The 16,695-nt window shown below is 41.3% G+C and overlaps 1 protein-coding gene across 1 annotated transcript; it reads left to right on the forward strand.

Annotated features, from left to right (window-relative positions):
* The first annotated feature begins 4,573 nt into the window (after positions 1 to 4,573).
* Positions 4,574 to 15,587, forward strand: LOC141100458 (CD209 antigen-like protein C). Its single transcript, XM_073588965.1, has 8 exons — positions 4,574 to 4,626; positions 4,725 to 4,802; positions 5,379 to 5,483; positions 6,963 to 7,004; positions 7,595 to 7,672; positions 9,066 to 9,217; positions 12,567 to 12,679; positions 15,171 to 15,587. Exons 1-8 carry the CDS (start codon positions 4,578 to 4,580, stop codon positions 15,301 to 15,303), a joined length of 750 nt encoding a protein of 249 aa, XP_073445066.1. The 5' UTR covers positions 4,574 to 4,577; the 3' UTR covers positions 15,304 to 15,587.
* The last annotated feature ends 1,108 nt before the right edge of the window (positions 15,588 to 16,695 follow it).

Consider the following 16,695-nt stretch of genomic DNA (forward strand, 5'->3'; position numbering starts at 1 on the left):
TCCCACAAGTGACCACATTTTGGAAACTACACCCCTCAATGAATTTATCTAGGAGTTTGATGAACATTTTGAACAAAATGGTGCTCCCAGAATTTTGAATTCTTGGAATACAAAAAATGTTTTTTCCACAAAAATATTGCTTTGGCCCCAACTTTTTCATGTTCACAGGGGTGACAAGAGAAAACGGACCACCCAGTTTGTTTTGAAAGTTGTACTGAGTGTGCCTATGTCCAACATATGGGGGAAAACAACGGTTTGGATGCATGATAGGGTGGATTTTTTTAGAATAGTTTGCAGACTCCATTTGCAGAGCCTCTAAGTCCCAGAACAGTAGACAACCACCTCAAGTCACCCTTTTTGGAAACTACACATCTCTGGAAATCTATCTATGGGTGTAGTGATGATTTTTGGTGTCTTGCAGAAACAAATACACAGTGGAAATTGGTGAGTGAAAATTGAAAATATGTAATTCTAGTGCCTAATACATTGTAGTACCCAATTCACTGTACCCAGCTTATGCTTCTGGAGCCATGCACCTGTAATTTAAGCAGGCTCTCCTCGCTACATTATTGACAAACATGTGGATGCTATCTGTGGATTAGGAATATTGTACTGTGGGACTCAGGAGGAGAAGGCATTTGGATTTGGGAGCCCAGATTTTGCTGGATTTCTTTTGGTGGGAGCTATGTCACTTTCCCACAGCCTTTGTCCATCCATTTATCCTGTGCCCTACGCTGAGCACTTAAATCTGGGTTTCCATCTAAATCTACAAAATACGTGATTCAGATGAAACCCCTGATGGATCCATTCACTATAATGAGGCAGCAGAGCTATTCTGGACTCCACCTGGTTTGTTCGGCGGTGTCCGGCTTTTCAGAAATGCCCAAAACTGTGCATGACCGCACAAAAAGATGGACACTGCAAGATCCTAGGCAAGATGGAGTCCAAAATGACCCAATCTGCCTCATTTAAGGGAATGTTCCATTGGGGATTTTGTTTGAATCACGTAGTTCAGAGAAACACGGAAAACCTGCTGTAAGTACTCAGCGTAGAGCACAGGATAAATTTGAACCAATCCTTTTTTAAATCATTGGGAGGCAGAATGAACAAACCAACAGAAGTTCAAGAACTGCTTTTATATATTTTTTATGCCATTCACTTTTTGATAGAAGTGATAAGTCAACTTTATTCTTTAGGTCACAACAATCACTGTCATACCAGATTTATATACTGCAGGTTTTTTAGGTTTTGCTACAATCATACTAAAAATGCTGTTTTACATGTGCAGGGAAAGATGTGGGCTCAGCGCATGTCATGTTGCTCAGCGCCCACATGAAAGGGAGGTACAGTACCTGTATGGCGCATATCATGAATGGATTAATCAGTATGTGATCTTTATTTACTACTGTGTGTATTAGGCACTTTACTGACATATGTCATGCTTTCCTCTGTCTGTGTATCCCTTACCTGGCAGCTATTAAGCTGTTCTTGTTTTAATCAGTGATATATTGTAGCATACAAGATATGTTTGCAGGGAATAACACTATGTTTATGGATTGATCACCAGATCTCGCACCTATGGCTTCTGTGTACACTATTAGAAGGCATACTGTGTTGGTATTATTCAAACAAAAAAGTTCCAACAACAGATATCCAAATCAGATGGTTGAATTGACGTTAAAAATTCATCTTTATTGCAATATCTTTAAAAACATGCTGTGAAAATTGTAGATCCAGGGGATTACGCATTTCGAACAAAAATGTTCTGACTCATAACCATGTCTATGATCAGTACAAAAGCAGAGTTAAAATAGAAAAGGAGGAAGGAAAAGAAGTGAGCAATTAATCATGTAAATAAGACAATTATGCTAATGACACAAAGAGAAAAAAAAAAACATGTTCATAATGTCATAAGTGTGCAAGTGTTGGTATTATTGCCAGGTTTCAATAATTTTATATTACATATTACTTACCGTTTTTGCTATTTTGCTAATTAACTATACACAATACAGGTCCGGACTTTCCACCAAGTCGCATCATCTGTGTTTTTTTCTCATTTTTAACAAATGCTTTCTGTTATGTATTTGCTTTTATGGTTTGTTTAATAAAATGTGATCTTACTTTTTAGGCTATGTGCCCACATAGCGTTTTTTTCCGAACACTAAAAACCAGACTCCTTCCCAGAAATCGCGTGTTTTTTTCCACGCAATTTTACCGCGATTATGATCGCGATTTTGCTGCGATTTTCGTGTGCGATATTCAAGCACTTTCCAAGCGATTTGAAGCATCGCTTGGAAAGTGATTGACAGGTTGGTCACACTCGTCAAACATAGCGTTTGACAAGTGTGACCGGATTTTTACTATTGAGGCCGCCTATGCGGCATCAATAGCAAAAGATAGAATGTTAAAAATGATAAAAAAATTAAAAATCAGGGTATATTTACCTTCCGACATCCCGTGCAGTCTCAACGGCGCTCCCGTTCCCAGCGATGCCTTGTGAGACCAGTGATGACGTTGGGCTCGCGTTGCTATAGCGATCTCACGAGACCGCTAGTGTAACGCGAGACTACGTCATCACAGGTCCTTGCCGCAAGGCATTACTGGGAACGCTGAGGCCGGGAATGCAGCGCGGGACGCCGGAAGGTAAATATTCCCCGATTTTTTATTTTTTATTCTTTTTTTTACAGGGGTCTGGTACCCAGGGCCTGGAGGACAGTCTCCTCTCCTCCACACCGTGGGTACCAACCGCACATGGGACGCTTAACTTCGCGCATGGTGGGAAGTAAGCGGTTCTCATGCATTCCTATGGGTGCGGAATCGCGGCAATTCTTTGCGATTCCACACAAAAGAATGAGCATGCTGCGATTTTTTCCGCGATGCGATTCTGCCATGGAAAAAAGCGCAGCATTAGCACAGCATGTGCGGAATGCCATAGGAATGCATGGGGGGCGTTCTGTACACGATTTTTAAACGTTTTCGCAGCGTATTCGCGCCGAAAATCGCGGCAAAAACGCTTAAAAATTGCTACGTGGGCACACAGCCTTACTTTGGTCTGTATTTAAAGTTAATTCTTGATGGTGTCTATACTGTTTATACTTTAAAACCTTAAACTATAATATCTTCACTATAGGCGTATATTGATTTTTTTTGCTTGGACAGAGTCTGCCCAAGACAAAAATCATTGCATGTCTGAGTTTGATCCAATATTCCCGCTAGTACAGTACTCCTGAATTTCTACATTACTTAGGACTGGCAGAATCAAACTCATGTATTTTGACTCTGAACTAAAACTAAACCTTTCTGGGCTGAAATAGAATTGACACTATACGATTTTGGTCTAATGAAGCACACACTAAAAAGCCAAGGATAAACTAGCTACAACTTGCCCACTTTGGACACATCATACGAAGGAAGCAATCACTAGAGAAGGACATCATGGTCAGAAGAATAGCAGGAAAAATGCAAAAGAGGAACTCAAGCATCCCGGTGGGTCGATACTATCAAGATAACAGCAGAAAAGACCCTGGTGGACTTATCTAGGCTTGCACAAAATCGATCTTCCTACGGATCATTCATCCATAAAGTTCCCATGTCTCGAGATCAAGCTGAAGGCCACTTAAGGTTAATAGACAGTAGAGATCTTGTTATCTTGCCCTCTCAAAAGCTTTACAGTTCGGAAACCCAATCTGTTGGCACTTCTTTTAGAAGTCACAAAATACTTGATTCCTTTACATTGGAAACAATCAACACCCTCTACTCACTCAGAATGACTATCTAAAACACATTTGATATACCGCCTTGAGGAGCTTTTTAGTTGGGAGTCCCATACACATCCACACTTCCTCAAAGTTTGGTCACCGTAGACTAAGAAGACCATCAAAAAGCATGCACTGCACATCACACGCATCCTACGATATACCCCACCTTGCTTCCTCGCCTCCCATCAGATGGTCTATTATTGTTCTTTTCATTATCCCTCTTTTTATCTGTTTCTCTCACAATCCTTTCTCACTTCGGTCACCTACATTGATATGGATATGTCTAGTATTACTTTTACCTGTCATTTGTTATTATAGCTTAATCTGGTTACTTTTTTGGTCTTTTCACCCCTGTTTGAAACTTCTCTTAGTGTTCTTCTTACATTTATTCTTATTATGTATGTAATTTACTGTTTAATAAATAAAGAATTCATAACAAAGGGGGACTCAATCAAAACCATTAGATACGTTAAAAATGCCCAGACTAAAGGAACCACGTAGTTTATTTCTGCTGTCACTAAAATACCAAATTCCCATTTTATTTTGTCATTTTCTTAAATGACCCTTTGAATTTTACGGAAAGATATAAGCAAAATCAAAACCAAAAGTGAAAGATAAAATAAAACCGCACCAAAGCTCGTTATGTGGGAATATTTTTAGCTTTAATTTATATTGGCAATCCTACCTAATTATAGGTTAGTATAGGTGTAAAGTGAACTATCCCATATTAAAAAAAATTCCCTTTTCTACAGTCGACTTCCTCCTCCCCGTCTGGAGAATATATAAAGAGGTACATAAAGAGATAAAAAAAACATTATTATGGAAGGTGCATCAGATAAAAGAATGGACGGGAAGAGTATTGGCAATGGTAAGAAGGAAATAATATAGTTAAGGTGGATTTGGTGAGACGGTAAGAATGCAATGTGCTAGAGTTAAGAAACTAAAGTCCTATGATTTGTTCCACAGGACAGTTGGAAAAGGACAATGGAATCATTATTGATGATGTATTTCGGACAATTGAAGAAAACACTATAAGGGGCAAATGTAAAGTATAATTCTATTATCTATCTATTTCATTCACCATCACCATATACAGAATATGTAATATTTTATTCACCATAGACTACGTTTGTATACTAGGTGTGCTTAGTTATTTCAGGTATGTTTCACAATAATCTGTATACCAGTGATATCAGCTTTATTTGAAGAAATATTTCTATATCTGTATAATTTGTCTATACTCCCAGGTGGGTCAGTGGTATAGTTAATATTCTGTACAGTAGCCAGTATCCCATTGTCATAGTATAGACTGTGGTTAGTACAGTGGGGCAATCCTGGTGTACATTCAGTGGTCAAATCTATATTGGACCAGAAGCCTAGTAATTATGGTTGTCCAAGAAAGTTAGATTGAGGTCTTGTTTTCCCTCATGATTCATTTTAGGCAGGTGATTCCTTGGGTGACATTGTAAACCTTGTTAGTTTTGTGAGGATTCTTGTAACCCATGCCGCACTCATTTCTGGCTCTATGAATGAGATATGGGAGTAGGTTACCATGAGTAAAAAATGGAGTGGTTTCAATGAATATTATTAATGACACAAGCATATTTTTTTCTGTTGTAGTGGAATCCTGTTTTGGGAGGAAGAGGTCTTTAGTATTCAGAATCGCTCTCCTTGCCTTAATCTTTCTGATCTGTATACTCCTGATAATCATTGTATGTGCATTCAGTAAGTATAAGGAGTGTCGCGAGAAGGAGAACAGTACTATAGAAAGATAGAAAAAGGATCTTTGTCTAAAAGTTCTCCAAACAATAACCAGATGACCCAGATGGACATCAACCTGTTTATTAAAGGAATTGTCCAAGAATTAGAATAACATAGCTGCTTTTTCCTGAAAACCTCACTGCACATGTCCACAGGTTAAATGTGCGACTATTCAGTCACAAAGAGTTTCAGTTTTTCATCTCATACAGGCGTTATACATAAGATATTTGCCACTCAAGCAACTTATCCAAAAGGTTCCATAATTCCAATCTACAGGTTCCAACCACATAGTTGTACAATATATATTAACAATAAATGGATAGATGATAAGTGTAATATCACTGGGGGTCTCACTGTCAATTATGAGAATTGAGTTCCAGTTAGACCCATTTAAATAGAGTGAAGGTTACAGAAACATGCTACTTCTCCATTGAAATGCAATAGACCGGACTTTGAAAACCAAGTATTATATGTTATCTTGGTAAGTCCCATAGACACAACTGGAATGCTCCATTCAAACAAGGGATATGGGAAATCTCTACTGTTGATTGTGGGGGGGCAAAGTAATACGGTTCTATTATATGGACCGACCGGTGTCAATCGATAAACCTTTACAGATCGGAAGTGGCTTACTAGCCTGTTTACACAGGAAGGCCACAGTAAACCATGCACACAAGGCAATCTGTAATATGTAATTCAGAGCATACAGGCTGCCGAAATTCTTGGCAGCACAGATCTTGACTGCACAGGACGATGCACCGTCAAGAATGATGATCTTTTGCCTTGCGCAAAAGATCATTGCACCTGATGAACGAGCGTTCAGCAGCCTGTTAACACTACAATATAATTGTGAAACGAGTATTTTTAAGAATGCTCATTCACGATTATTTTTCAGTGCAAATGCAGCTTTAGCACTCCCAGGATAGATTCAGGGTCAGACAAGAACAGGTATATCAGTGATAAATCTATGGTTGTGTGAGTGAGATCAGGGGTGCTGGACCTCTGTAACTGAAAAATTGAGTCCCTGCCTCCTTAAAGATACATTAAATTACTAACACATAATTTTAGAACTAAAAACTTAATGAAATTTGAAGTTACACTTTGACAAAATCAAAATGTACAATGGAAAAGATTTCTTTTCACGACGTCAAGCTGGCCATAGGCATTAAATTTTTGTCAGTCCAAATTGCATGTAGAAGGGATAGGCAGCTGCCAGAAACTTCTAGTACTGGGTTTACATCTTGGATAAAACTATAGGTTCAGAAATCGAACTTGTATAATCGCTGTTTAGTCCGGTTGGAAGCAGTAGTAGACCGTCTGAAGGTCCCTGAAGACTTGGGATGGAATCCATTTATGTCTAGGACCATTTTAACGATCAACAACAGTGTTCTATCTGACTGTGTCCAATGATCTTGATAAAAAAAAAATATTCTGTTTCTGCAGATTCATCTGTCAACAAACAACTGAAGATGATAAATGAGCAAGGTAACTGCACAACTACAAGTAGGGAAGGGAAACTAAAGCCCCCGTTACACACTGCGATATCGCTAGCAATATCGCTGTAAAGTCACCGATTTTGTGACTTTACAGCGATATTGCTAGCGATATCGCTGCATGTGATACTTACCTCCGACCGGTTCCCCCGCTGGTTATCGCTGATCGCGCGAGAAGCTGCTGGACCATTCCTCGTCGGCCACTTCCTGCGGCGCTTCCTGCTGTGACGACGAGCGACGTGTGGAGCCGGGCGGGAGGACGCAGGATCGCCGCGTCTGACAGGTAAGTAGCGATCCCCGTCCCCAGCGATGTCGCTGGTGAGATCTGCCTGAGTGGCAGCTCACTAGCGACCACCTAGCGATTCACCAGCGATCCTGACCGCATCATATTGCTGGTCGGGATCGCTGGTGAGTCGCTAGGTGTAACGGTACCCTAACTTAGACACAGCTCTACTCTATCTTCTACCACTTTCTAGAATAATTGTATTCGACGTACAGAATTCACAGTATTTGGATAAATATCAATATAGAATGAATTAGGATGTGGCATTGAACTTTTCTAAATTACATTAATACCTACAGTTTCCGAATACCAGAAGGATGAAGTAGAGGAGATGGACAACCTGAAGACAAAAGTCACAGATCTCACTGATTCTATGGGTAAGCGATTCTCTAGATCAGTGTTTCTCCTCCAGTCCTCAAGACCCACCAACAGGTCATGTTTTCAGGATTTCCTTAGTATTGCACAGGTGATAATTCCATCACCTGTGCAATACTAAGAAAACATGACCTGTTGGTGGGTCTTGAGAACTGGAGTTGAGAAACACTGCTCTAGATGGTTCTTCTGTTGGAAGTCAATAGGCATCTTTGCCTTGGTATGAGCATTTAGAGAGGAGACTAAGGAAGTTAGAAAGTTTAAGACTATGTGCGCATTTTAAATTCCCACAGAAAAACTAGCGATTTGCACACGTAATTAGCTTGCAGAATGCTAGCGCTTTCCAAGCGATCTATAGCATCGCTTGGAGAACTGATTGACAGGTTGGTCACACTCATCAAACATAGTGTTTGACTAGTGTGACCAATTTTTTACTATTGAGGCCACCTATGCAGCATCAGTAGTAAAAAGATCTAATGTTAAAAATAATAAAAAAAATAAAAAAATCAGGTTATATTCACCTTCCGGCGTCCCACGCAGCCTTCCCGGGCCTCAGCAATGCTCCTGTTCCCAGTAATGACTTGCGAGACCTTTGATGACGTCGCAGTCTCGCGATACTGTAGCGATCTCACGAGGAATAGGGACCGCTATAGTAATCGCGAGGGCGCAATGTCATCAAAGGTCTCGCAAGGCATTACTGGGAACGGGAGCATTGCTGAGGCCCGGGAAGGCTGCGTGGGACACCGGAAGTTGAATATAACCCGATTTTTTATTCTTTTTTTTAAAGGGATATGGTACCCACAGCCCGGAGGACAGTCTCCTCTCCTCCGGACCGTGGGTACCATCCGCAAATGTTCTGCTTACTTTTCGCATGGTGGGCACAGCCACATGTGGAAAGTAAGCAGAACAATGCATTCCTATGTGGGCGGGATCCCCGCGATTCTGCAAAATTAATGAGCATGCTGCGTATTTTTCCGTGATGCGGGAAAATCCGCAGCATTAGCACAGCATTGCGGAATCCCATAGGAATTCATGGGATGCTGTTTTTCGCGTTTTTGCAGCAAAAACGTGCGTTAAAAACCGCTGCGAAAACTAGAAAAAACCGCGACGTGTGAACGCAGCCTAAATGTTTTTCCTGAATGAAGGAAACTAAACTAGACTAGTATCTAGTACTCTTCATATTATATGCAGCATAGGTATTGGGGTCCATGGTCTGGGAGTAGGAACAGACCAGAGCTACTGCTAGACAGTGTGACATTTTCACCATAGTTCAGTGCCCCTTTTAGCCATGTACCCTATATCAGTGTCTCTATGGTAGGTACACCACTGTTCAACTCTAGTGATCACAATCTGAATGCTGCTTCTACTTCCGTATCATTTATTCTCTCATTTACATAGGTAAAATATGCACAGTGTGCCCCGTTGGCTGGCGTACCATCGGCTCTTCGTGTTATTATCTCTCTGCGGAATTGAGAACCTGGGATGGTGCCCAAGATGAATGCTACAAAGCTAACTCTTTTCTAGCCATGATAAAAGACAGGAATGAGTCGGTGAGTGATGTATGTAAGAAGAAGCAGACATGTTACCTTTTTTATAGCCAGTGTTAAGCAATAGGGCATTTCAGGGGATGATCAGCATATAAAGGGGTCATATTAGAAAATCTTCAAGAAACATCATCATTCAGTGTGGGGCATTTCAATACAGACCCAACAACCAATGAAACAAAATGGTTCATTCTCCGTGGTGTACCGGGAGGGTAAAGAGGGGTTATAGCCCCCAATGCCAAATTATTTATGAGTATCCCACTCCTCTGTGCACTGTAAAATGAAACAATGCTCCACTGGTTTGAGCCACTTCTTGGACCAGGGCAGTCAGTGCCTTCCCAGAGTCTGGCAAGATGACATATCTCTCAGTATAATAAAGTGAACTTTGTCCTCTTGGTTACTGCCTATGTAAAGTGCAGCAGCCAATGAAAATCTCATTCACATGCTGTGCTCATTTGGTAAATTCAAAAAAGTTCATTTTTTTCTCATTAATGTACACTCTGCACCCCATTTTGACTGAAAAAGCAGAAATGTAGAAATTTTTGCAAATTTATCAAAAAATAAAAACTGAAATATCACATGGTCTTAGGTATTCAGACCCTTTGCTCAGACACTCATATTTAAGTCAGATGCTGTCCATTTCCTTGTGTTCCTCCTTGAGATGGTTCTATTCCTTCATTGGAGTCCAACTGTGTTTCATTAAACTGATAGGACTTGATTTGTAAAGGCACACACCTGTCTATATAAGACCTCACAGCTCACAGTGCATGTCAGACCAAATGAGAATCATGAGGTCAAAGGAACTGGCCAAGGAGCTCAGAGACCAAATGGCTGCAATGAAACAAACAATAAAACCCTGTTGGGGACAGAAAAACAGACAAAACGGGGCACCTTAAGTGCGTAAACACAATATACAATAGTCTTTGATGGGTGCACTAGTTCATGCACTCACCTGATGGAGAACTAATATGGCTTTAGAACGTGAATCCTCAAAAGATTTTCCTGGGATACTTTTCAATGGGATTAGTTTCTGCACCGTCCACTTCACTAGTAAGGAATTGGTTCAGGGCGAGCTAGGGATTTCAGGTATCCTGATCGGTGCTCGGTGCGGAACCGGCCTAGGGATCGTTAGGAGTGTAGAGACACTGACTCAGGGGAGTGCAGGAGGTCTCCATGTCCCCATTCCCTATCGCAGGGCCACCATTGTAATTGTTTCCCCTTCCCCCATGTCTTGTTGTTTTAGTTACCAGTCTGCGGGTCGTGTCACACAGGACAGTTACACGTGCCGTGTCTTGTTGTTTTAGTTATCGACCTGCGGGTCGTGTCACACAGGACGGGTTTCGCGTGACATTATCAAGTCCAGTCACACGTGACCATGACAATACTCTTATCATTCCACCTAATTCAACACCTGTACCAGTCTCAAACCAATCTTTTTTTCCACTGAAAGGCCCTATTGCTTCACCTAAAGAAATGCCCTTCACCTTACCTCCCAGAACTAACTCTACCATTGTGCAGGAGATTATTCAGTTATCAAAATGAATAGAAGCTGACCTGCAGTACCCCAGAATGGTCACTAGACAGTACACAGTGTTGTGATCTTCCAGCTCCATACACGCTTTACCCTCAAGCTCTTGCTGGAGTTGTTTTTAGCTGAGCAGTAGGGGTGCAGAGAGTCGCACCCCCACCGATTTTTATATTGGCAACATATCCAATTCTTTTTAAACCCTCCGCTCAGCGTACGGTATGTTGTGCTCTGGTATCTGCAAGTGTGACAGGAGCTCAAGAGCTGAACTCGCTCCACACATGGCAGATGCCGGCTGTGTTACATATCTGGCATCTGTCTCCAACAGCAGAAGCTGGAGCTGAACTCACTCCACACATGGCAGATGCCGGCTGTGTAACATATCTGGCATCTGTCTCCAACAGCAGAAGCTGGAGCTGAACTCACTCCACACATGGCAGATGCCGGCTGTGTATCATATCCGGCATCTGTCTCCAACAGCAGACGCTGAAGCTGAACTCGCTCCACACATGGCAGATGTTGGCTGTGTTACATATCTGGCATCTGTCTCCAACAGCAGAAGCTGGAGCTGAACTCGCTCCACACATGGCAGATGCCGGCTGTGTAACATATCTTGCATCTGTCTCCAACAGCAGAAGCTGGAGCTGAACTCGCTCCACACAGGGCAGAAGCCGGCTGTGTTACATATCTGGCATCTGTCTCCAACAGCAGAAGCTGGAGCTGAACTCACTCCACACATGGCAGATGCTGGCTGTGTTACGTAGTCGGCATCTGTCTCTAACAGCAGAAGCTGGAGCTGAACTCCAGTCACTGCTGTTAACCATTTAGATGTAATTGTCAACCTCTTATAGCAGCATCTATATGTCACCTTCTCCCATTGGCAGTAGGCTGCCATTTTGGTGATTCTGTAAAGCTCAGCCTCAGGTACTTTACACTATATACTCACACGTTCATGCTCCGTAAGGTAACTAAAATATAAAGTTAAAAACAAAAGTATAAAAAATATATATATATACAGTATAAAAGGTAGGTCTATTGAAATAAAAAATTAACCCATATGGTAAATGTTGTAGAGAGGAAAAAAAAAATTCAACACCAGAATTGCATTTGTTCAGTCACAGCAAATCTGTAAAAGCTATATAGTAAAAAGTTAGCAAAAAATTAGATGTAGCCCAGAGTGATATCAATGAAAACATCAGCTTGTCATGCAAAAAACAAACCCTCACACAGCTCCATCCATGGAGAAATAAAAACATCACAGTTTTCTGAAAATGTCAACACAAACAAAATATTATTTACGATATTTATTTTATTTTATTGCAAACTGCTGAATATTTTCTTTTCCACCACTTAAAAAATAATCTATGCACATTTTATATCATCATACTCGTACTGACCCAAAGAATCAAGTCTCCAGGTCAATTTTTACTACACAATGAATATCATAAAAACAACCCCCAAACCTTCCCACAAAAAATCAATATTATGATTGCAATTTCTCAGCATTTCATCCCATCTGGAATTTTTTGTTCTCGTTTCCCAGTACATTTTAGGACAAAATGAATGGTGTCATTAAAAACTCCAACTCATTCCACAAAAAAAAAAAAAATCAAGCTCTAATTTGGCTGTCAACTGAAAAGTAAAAATACAAATTACGGCTTTTGGAAGAAAAGGAGAACAAAACAAAAAAAAAAAACAAAAGCAGAAAAATTAAAATTTGCCTGGACCTAAAGGGGTTAATAATCAGGTTAACTGGGAAAAATAGGAACTTAATGACAGAGAAACTAAAACCAAATTCAGCTTCACATGTTGAATGATGTTTGGTTGTAGGATTCTTTGAATACAGTTTTTGGAAGCCCCGGTAGTTATTGGATAGGACTGAGACGAGACGCAAGGGACCCTCACATCTGGAAGTGGATAGATGGATCAGAAGTGACTTTTACGTAAGTACAGCTTCCTTGTCTATCTCTGATATCTGTCCGTCATCTCATAGCTATGCCTATTTTACATGCATTTCATATTTATCTCAAACAAATAAAGCAGCACTCTGTAGGGCTATAGCATGCAAATATGAAAATTTGCTTGCATTTCTGCACTAGAAATACAAAAACTTGAGAATGCTTAGTTCATAAATTGGCCAATTCATGTGTACCTGGCAGCCACGATAAGGTGATTCTCGTTTGCCAGGACCTAACGCCAATCCTCTCTTAGGTAGTCTACATCTCTCTGGGAACCTAATGTGAATCCTCTCTTGGACTGAAGTCTATATCTCTATGGAGGGGTAGAATTCTGTTGCAATTAAAAATGCCTGAGGCTAAGGGGTGGAGTGCTCAGTCAGAAGGCTACTACATACAAATAACAAAAAACTGACCGTCACATCCAAACATAAATCAGGTCTGAACAGGTGTTTAACCTAGAGTAGCCAACTCAAATACAATCAAACAGATAAGGCAGCACTCTGTAGCGCTATAGCATGCAAATATGAAATATGAAAATTGAATTGCATTGCTGCACTAGAAATATGAAAAACTAGCTGAAGAGCCCGGCACTGCCCGGGCATAGTAACTAACTGTGGTTAGTTATAGCAAATTATAATTATCCTCCATCCCATAGTCCCGTGCCCATATACCCATCATACATATCCACGATCCCATAGGCCCGTGCCCATATACCCATCATACACATCCTCCATCCCATAGTCGAGTGCCCATATACCCATCACACATCCTCCATCCCATAGTCCCGTGCCCATATACCCATCATACATATCCTCCATCCCATAGTTGAGTGCCCATATACCCATCACACATCCTCCATCCCATAGTCCCATGCCCATATACCCATCACACATCCTACATCCCATAGTCCCATGCCCATATATCCATCATACATATTCGCCATCCCATAGTCGAGTGCCCATATACCCATCACACATCCTTCATCTCATAGTCCCATGCCCATATACCCATCATACATATCCTCCATCCCATAGTCCCGTGCCCATATACCCATCATGCATATCCTCCATCCCATAGTCGAGTGCCCATATACCCATCACACATCCTACATCCCATAGTCCCATGCCCATATATCCATCATACAGTACATATTCGCCATCCCATAGTCGAGTGCCCATATACCCATCACACATCCTTCATCTCATAGTCCCATGCCCATATACCCATCATACATATCCGCCATCCCATAGCTCCGTACCCAAATGCCCGTCATACATATCCTCCATCCCATAGTCCAGTGCCCATATACCCATCACACATCCTCCATCCCATAGTCAGCCATTATGACATCATAATGAGCGGTGGGGCTTGCAACCTATGATGACATCAGTGTCGCCATGGCAACCATTATGAGCAAAATACTCTAATGCCTATGCCCAACACACAGTCTCTCCATGCATGTGTTGTGACTGTCACACAGCCGCAACACATGTAGCTGCGCTTCTGAACAGCTGATCATCGGGAGCGCTCCAGGTATCCGGGTTCCCGATGCAGCTTCTTCGGTAAGCGCTATAGATTGCCGAATAAGGAGGAAGCCGACAATGTTCACTCATCTCTACTTAGAACATACTGCCGGAACAGAATCGGAATCAGCATCCTGTGCATTCCAGCAGAGGGGCCCCTTTGGCTCTTATGAGGGCCAATTGTTTTTAGTTTGTTGTATATTTCTAGAACGAGGGGGAAAAAAGGCCCACATGTAGAACTTCCTCCTCACACGGCGGCACCCTGGATTTCTTCTGCAGGCACTAAGCGCTGTATCTGTTTGCAGAGCCTGCACTCTTGCGCTGTTAACCCATTCCTGTAGCCCTGCTTTATCCAGTCACATTTATCTAATTCCAACCAGATAGACTCATGTTCCAGCCTCTATATAATACCAGCATAGACTTTGCTACCACCTAAGGATATCTATTACCCTATCGGTATCTTTTGCAGTTTTCTACCAAAAGAAACCAAAAAACCTTGCTGATGAAGGTCCGTTGTTGGACCGAAAACATTCATACGATATGAGTCTATTTTTGTCTGGATGCTAAATAAAGAATATACTGCTTCTTCATTTTTGAGTGCCAAGTATTTTTGTACATATTTACGGGTTGGAAACCTTACTTGAGCACCGAACAACCTTCCCTTTTTTTTCTCTGGAGTGCCGTGTTTTTTTGCCTACTGGCCAATTGTTTTTAGTTTGTTGTATATTTCTAGAACGAGGGCGAAAAAAGGCCCACATGTAGAACTTTATATTCCATTGTAAAAAAAAAAGCAGAAACCAAAAAGACCACATAAAAATGAATGGGGTCTCTCTGCTTCCATAACAGGAATGCAGAGGATGCCAATTCCGATTATATGTTCTAAACAGAATGTGACGTGTGAACAGAAGCTTGGAGATTGAATGTGTTGATTTGTTTCTTTCATTTACTTGTAGAAATTGGGGAGTGAATGAGCCCAATCATTTAGCTAGGAATGAGCACTGCGGAGAAGTCACATCAAGAGCCTGGAATGATGCAACGTGTGATTACACCCAGAGTTATCTCTGTGAAAAAAATCGTTTCTGCTGAGATGCCCAAATACACCTCTAATCGCTGTAAACTGTACGATCATTATGCTCATATGCACGTGGGGCTTTCTAGTAGAAGTCGGGCCCCTTCAGGGGGCATCAGACACTTCTGAGCGCTTCTGCGAATAGATCATTTTTATAAAAATCACCAATTTGGAGTAGCCCACTCTTATTAAATAAAAATGGCAGCCCCTGACTGGTGATAGTTACCGTTTACATTTCTTGAAAAGAGTGTACCCACTATTTTATTTTTGAATAATTACGGTAATAAAATAGTGAAAAATATTCTTTTATCTGTTTCTTTTTTCTGATTGTAGATTTTTATGATTGATTATGGTTCTGTCCCTTTTGCATGAATTTCTCTTAACAGCATTTAAAGATGTTCTCTACAGCAGCTACCTGAACTTAGAAAATAAAGGACAGGAAATGCTCACTGACTCAGTAGGAGATTGTTGTGGGCATGCTCTGTGATCTGCGTAGAGGTCATTGTGGAGGGGAGCCGAATGCCATTTCACACACTGCTGAAGACTGCATTAGGTGTCTCTGCATAAGCTTCCCTATAATGCCTTGCAGCTGTCACATCATATGATCTAGTGGTCTACCGCCACCAATTAGAGACTTTAAAAGAAAAGATGAGGGCATTGCAAGCAGCAGCCATATTAGGTCAGAGTACCATTTTTTTTAATAAAAACTTGGTTTCAAGACACCTATCAATTTCAAAATGCGTAAGGCGTGCGGTAAGGGACGGGGAAGTGGAAGTGCTGATGATGGTGCAAGCAGTCACCAAGGATGTGGGGCAGGTGCATTTACGCCTGTTGCTGACAAGGCTGCCACTAGGAATTTCGGGGCCCCATACTGGCAAAATTTTCGGGGCTCCCTTGAGACTCTGCCCAGGCTCCACCCAGCCCCGCCTCTACCCCTCAAACTGTCCACAGTCTCACCACTCTCTATTGGAAAAACTCCACTTCTCACCTATCACACATTAACAGTTCCCATCACCAGATCACATATATAGCTGGCAGATTTTGCTTTGGCCAAAAGATTTTTTTAAGCCGCCACCATAACAGGGTACACTTTTGGCCGGGCTCTACTCTACTGTAACCTATTAAAAATTTGTTAAAATATGCAATACAATTTAGGTATATTTTTATTTATTTTTCAATTTTTAAAAATGACCAATAATATCACATACAAGGAGCAAATACTGCTACACCATATCCAGACCACATACTACCACCACATAGTGACCTATAATACCACATACAAGGAACAAATTCCGCTACACCATGACCAGGCCACATATTACCATCACATAGTGACCTATAATAACACATACAAGGAACAAATACCGCCATACCATGACCAGACCAGACCACATGTTGCTACCATAGTG

The sequence above is a fragment of the Dendrobates tinctorius genome, unplaced genomic scaffold (genome assembly GCF_039654945.1).
Source record: "Dendrobates tinctorius isolate UK_male_01 unplaced genomic scaffold, ASM3965494v1 ptg000104l, whole genome shotgun sequence".
Lineage (NCBI taxonomy): Eukaryota > Metazoa > Chordata > Amphibia > Anura > Dendrobatidae > Dendrobates > Dendrobates tinctorius.

Coding starts and splice junctions, on each gene's coding strand:
- LOC141100458 (XM_073588965.1), top strand. CDS start 4,578: ATGGAAGGTGCATCAGATAAAAGAATGGACGGGAAGAGTATTGGCAAT. Junction 4,627..4,724: donor CGGGAAGAGTATTGGCAATG/GTAAGAAGGAAA, acceptor TTTGTTCCACAG/GACAGTTGGAAAAGGACAAT. Junction 9,218..12,566: donor TAAAAGACAGGAATGAGTCG/GTGAGTGATGTA, acceptor GTTTGGTTGTAG/GATTCTTTGAATACAGTTTT.